At 36.8% G+C, this 4,057-nt stretch overlaps 1 protein-coding gene across 1 annotated transcript in view; it reads left to right on the top strand.

The window, feature by feature from the left end:
- The first annotated feature begins 1,309 nt into the window (after positions 1–1,309).
- Positions 1,310–4,057, top strand: part of LOC111649807 (uncharacterized) — a 5,932-nt gene continuing 3,184 nt past the window's right edge. The window contains exons 1-2 of the mRNA XM_087172086.1: positions 1,310–2,094; positions 2,983–4,053. Coding sequence (XP_087028212.1) covers positions 1,995–2,094; positions 2,983–4,053 — 1,171 coding nt within the window. The 5' untranslated portion in view covers positions 1,310–1,994. The remainder of the gene's footprint in view (positions 2,095–2,982; positions 4,054–4,057) is intronic.

The raw sequence follows: 4,057 nt of genomic DNA, 5'->3' as shown, positions 1-4,057 counted from the left end.
GGTAAAAGGGCAGTATAATGTTGTCATGGATTCAGGTCGTTAGCTGTGGGCTTCAACTTGAATCCAAGTTTTGTTTTTTTTGAAGTAGCTGAATCAGCTGTGATCAGCTCCTGTTTATAGTGTATCATGGATGTTCAGACAACTAGTCAGTGGATATCAGTGATAACTGTGATACTGAAGAAAACTTAAACATCATGATTGGGAACCAATTTCTGCAATAATTTTTCTCTATGAAGGTTTAGTCACGATTTATATCTGAGAATATCGTATAATGCAAAAGTGTATTTCACAGTGAATCTAAAACCAGGTCTATGAACTCATGTTTAGCTCACGTGTCTCCCTCCTTCTGGTTTTACTTGTTTGGTAACAAACTGAGACTTATAGTTTCTTCTATTTATGTTGGTCACAATATCAAAAACACAATTTAGTTTGGCAGTCTTTTAAAATATGCTGTGATTTTATGGGCTAATCTGTTTTATTTGTTTGTTTGATATGTTAGTATATTTATTATTTTGAGGATTTACAGTTAGCATGTTAAAACTGTTAAAAAAGAGTAATCTGGATACATTTGTTTTTGAGAAAGATAGACCAATAGCAAACCCTCCATTTTTGGGGAAAATTCTTGAAAACTTTCTTTCATAATCATAATGTTTCTGTTTTGGTACTTCTTGACCTCAGTGCTGCTTTCAGATATCAGATTTTGCATGGCCAACATTTTTTTTACAACTTAATCAGGACAAAACTGAGATTCTTTTATGGCTTAGCTCCTTCCTATGTTTGTGACATGTACACTGAATACACATCAAAGAGATCCCTTAGCTCATCATATAAAGGTCACCTCACTATACCAAGAAACAGCTCTAAAGCAGCCTGTGGTGCTTTCACTTTCATTCATTATGGTCCTTCTCTCTGGAATTCTTTACCTTATGAACTATGGTACAGTGTCTTCATTTAAAGGTAAATTAAAAACATATCTCACTTTGCAAGCTTTTAGTTAGGTTTATGTTTGTGGTGTGAGTCAGTATTATTATTGTTATTATCACCAATGTTCTATGTTTATTAATGCCATATTTTCTTGTATGCTACTTTATATTTTATCATGTATGATGCATCCTTGCTTTAATTTTTAAGCACACTGAGTTTACGCCTGCCATATGAAATGTGCTATGTAAATAAAACTGACTTGACATGTTATCATGTAAAAATCACAAGTACATCGACACGTCTCTATCGATAACTGTGAACTGAAATGCTTCTAGATACAGTTTGTGATCCAATGTGTTTCCATTATTGTGGAATGAATTAATATTATATCATAATTCTGTTATATTCTATATTCCATTATTTCAACAATCATGAAAGTCGTTACCTTTGTAGAATTAAAATGTGTGAGCTCCCTTTAGAGATGTGTCCAAGTGGCACATCACAACAATTACGTCCTGTAGCCTACTAGTCGGCACAAATGTTCCTCTTGTTATTGCAGTAGTAGTAGTACAGTTGTGGTAGAGTGCATTACTACAGAAGCTTTTACTCTTTGACAGCCATTTGTCTTTGTGCACAGTTGTTGCTGTATGCAATTCCACATTTGGTTTCTGTTTTTCTGATTTTCTTTAATAGTAAAAGCCCTATAGTAGTAGACAAGTGACATGATCAAATATATGCTGTCTTTGCAAAGTGAAAAGTTTTGTGACTTTTCTACTATTATGTTTGACTAATTGTATATTTATGTTTTTCTGATTGAATTTTTTTTTTCTTTTAACAGTAGCAACGTTATTTCTTAGGTTTATTTTCATTAATTTTTCATTAATTCATTCACCCAAATGGCCAAGGACCTCCATTTCCAGCTACAGTAGGTCGTCTTATTGTCTTGCTCTGTAGCAGAAGTGACGTATTGACTGTCTTTGTGAAAGACAAATAACAGGTTGGAGAGAGCAATAGTCAGAGAAGTGAACTCACATGCAGTTGTCCTTTATTTGTCCAGTTCAGACTGAGCAATGGACTTTAAATCAGGAGGAACGATGGAGGTTGCGGCGCTTGGCCGCCCTTTCTGCCTCGGAATGCTGTACGACTGCCGCAGTGACTCACTCGTGTCTGGTAAGAATTCACATGTAAAGATACTTGCTGCATCACAACCAAAGTTTCCTGTAGTTACTACTAGCTAGTAGTAGCTGTTTCCTGCTGCAACAATCAGACATTTAGCATGAGATCAAGGCTGAAAGCATTCAAAAATTAGATACAAAAACTGAACAGGATAATGTCTATCATTTTTCCAACCCAGCATAGATGAAATACCACCCACTTCTGTACGATGAAAGTCTCAATGAAAGACTCCCTCAACTGTGGATACTTTTCTATGTTCTGTTGTACTGAGCAGACAGAACCACCAAGTCTGATGTAAAAGCAAAAAGCAACTAGTCATTTACAAAACCATCACAACAGCAGGGTTCAGAAGTAAAGACTGATAAAGACTTCTTTGTACCAAAGAAATAATCCAAAATATAGCCCCTACTAACATGTTTGATAACTGATGATAAAACTGTCGAAGCATATACTTATATATAAGACAGTGCTGATATTGGATCAGTATTCAGTATCAGCAGAAACCACATGCTAAGGTAACTGAATCAGTATCAGGAGTATTGAAAACTCTGAGCCAGAGCTGTTTTTGATCCACCAACCTCCTCGACTGACACCTGAAACAGTTCGGTTCACCATCCTCATCCTGACCGAGCAAACATCAGCTCATCATGTACTCGTCCACATCCCTCAAAATATGACAGGCAATAATAACAGTGTCATGATAAATATAATAACAGGTCATTTGGTGAGCTTATTCATGTAAAGTAATAATACCACTAATGATAATACATTTTTTAAACAATATATTTTCAACTCTGTGCGGTAGAGACATTAATTTTAAATTTTACTTGTATGAGTATCTTGATTGATGTAAAAACTTGATTTTTGCTTCTTGTTTTGCAGGAATGACATTGTGGGATCTCAATGACCTCAAACAAAATATAAGGGAAAGACCACAGAACTATAATGATTTTGAGATAGATTCATCTGTATCAATTGAGAGCAAATCTTTAGCTCTAAATGTTGAAGGATCACTGAAGGCAAGTTTTCTGAGTGGACTGGTTGAGGTTGAAGGATCTGCCAAATATCTGAATGATCATAAGACATCCAGAAATCAGGCCAGAGTAACACTGACGTACAAGGCTACTACAAAGGTCCAGGAACTGTCAATGAATCATCTTGGACGAGGCAATGTGAAGCATCAATATGTTTTTGATAAAGGAATAGCCACACATGTAGTCACAGGTATTCTTTATGGGGCACAAGCCTTCTTTGTGTTTAATCGTGAGGTATCCGAAAAAGAAGATTATCAAGACATTAAGGGCAAGTTGAAATTGATGATCAAGAAGATCCCACTCTTTGCTAAAGAAGGCAAAAGTTCCCTGAAACTGGAAGAAATGGTCGAAGAAAATGTGTTCTCCTGCAAATTCTATGGAGACTTTTCCCTTGAGAAACCTCCAACATCCTTTCAGGATGCAGTAGAAGTCTATCAAAGCCTCCCAAAATTGCTGGGAGCTAATGGAGAAAACACTGTACCAATGAAGGTCTGGCTGTTGCCACTGACAATTTTAGATTCTTCTGCTGCTCAGCTCGTTCGTCAGATAAGTATAAGATTAGTTCAGGAGGCACAGAGTGTCCTGGAAGACTTCAGTGAGCTGGACATGAGGTGCAACGATGCAATGAGGACAACAACTGCTCAGCAGTTCCCACAGATCGGCAAAAAACTTAAAAGTTTTAAGGAAATGTTCTCAGAGTTCAAGCTGGAATTTCAACAAAACCTGGCAAAGAAACTTCCGTCAATCAGAGGAGGAGGTGAAGAGGAGGCTGTGCTCGCAGAGATCCTGAAGAAGAGACATTCGTCTCCTTTCAACAGCAAAAGCCTCAACGAGTGGATGGACTGCAAACACAGAGAAGTTTACACTTTAATGTCTTTCACCAACATGATGAAAAGCACAAAGATCATCCAATCTCAAAGTGA

This window comes from Seriola lalandi, unplaced genomic scaffold (assembly GCF_002814215.2).
Source record: "Seriola lalandi dorsalis isolate HSWRI2012SDOR001 ecotype SW California unplaced genomic scaffold, Sedor1 jcf7180002052023, whole genome shotgun sequence".
Lineage (NCBI taxonomy): Eukaryota > Metazoa > Chordata > Actinopteri > Carangiformes > Carangidae > Seriola > Seriola lalandi.
Note: the sequence above shows the minus strand (reverse complement) of the source record. Positions and strands in the feature narration are given on the sequence as shown.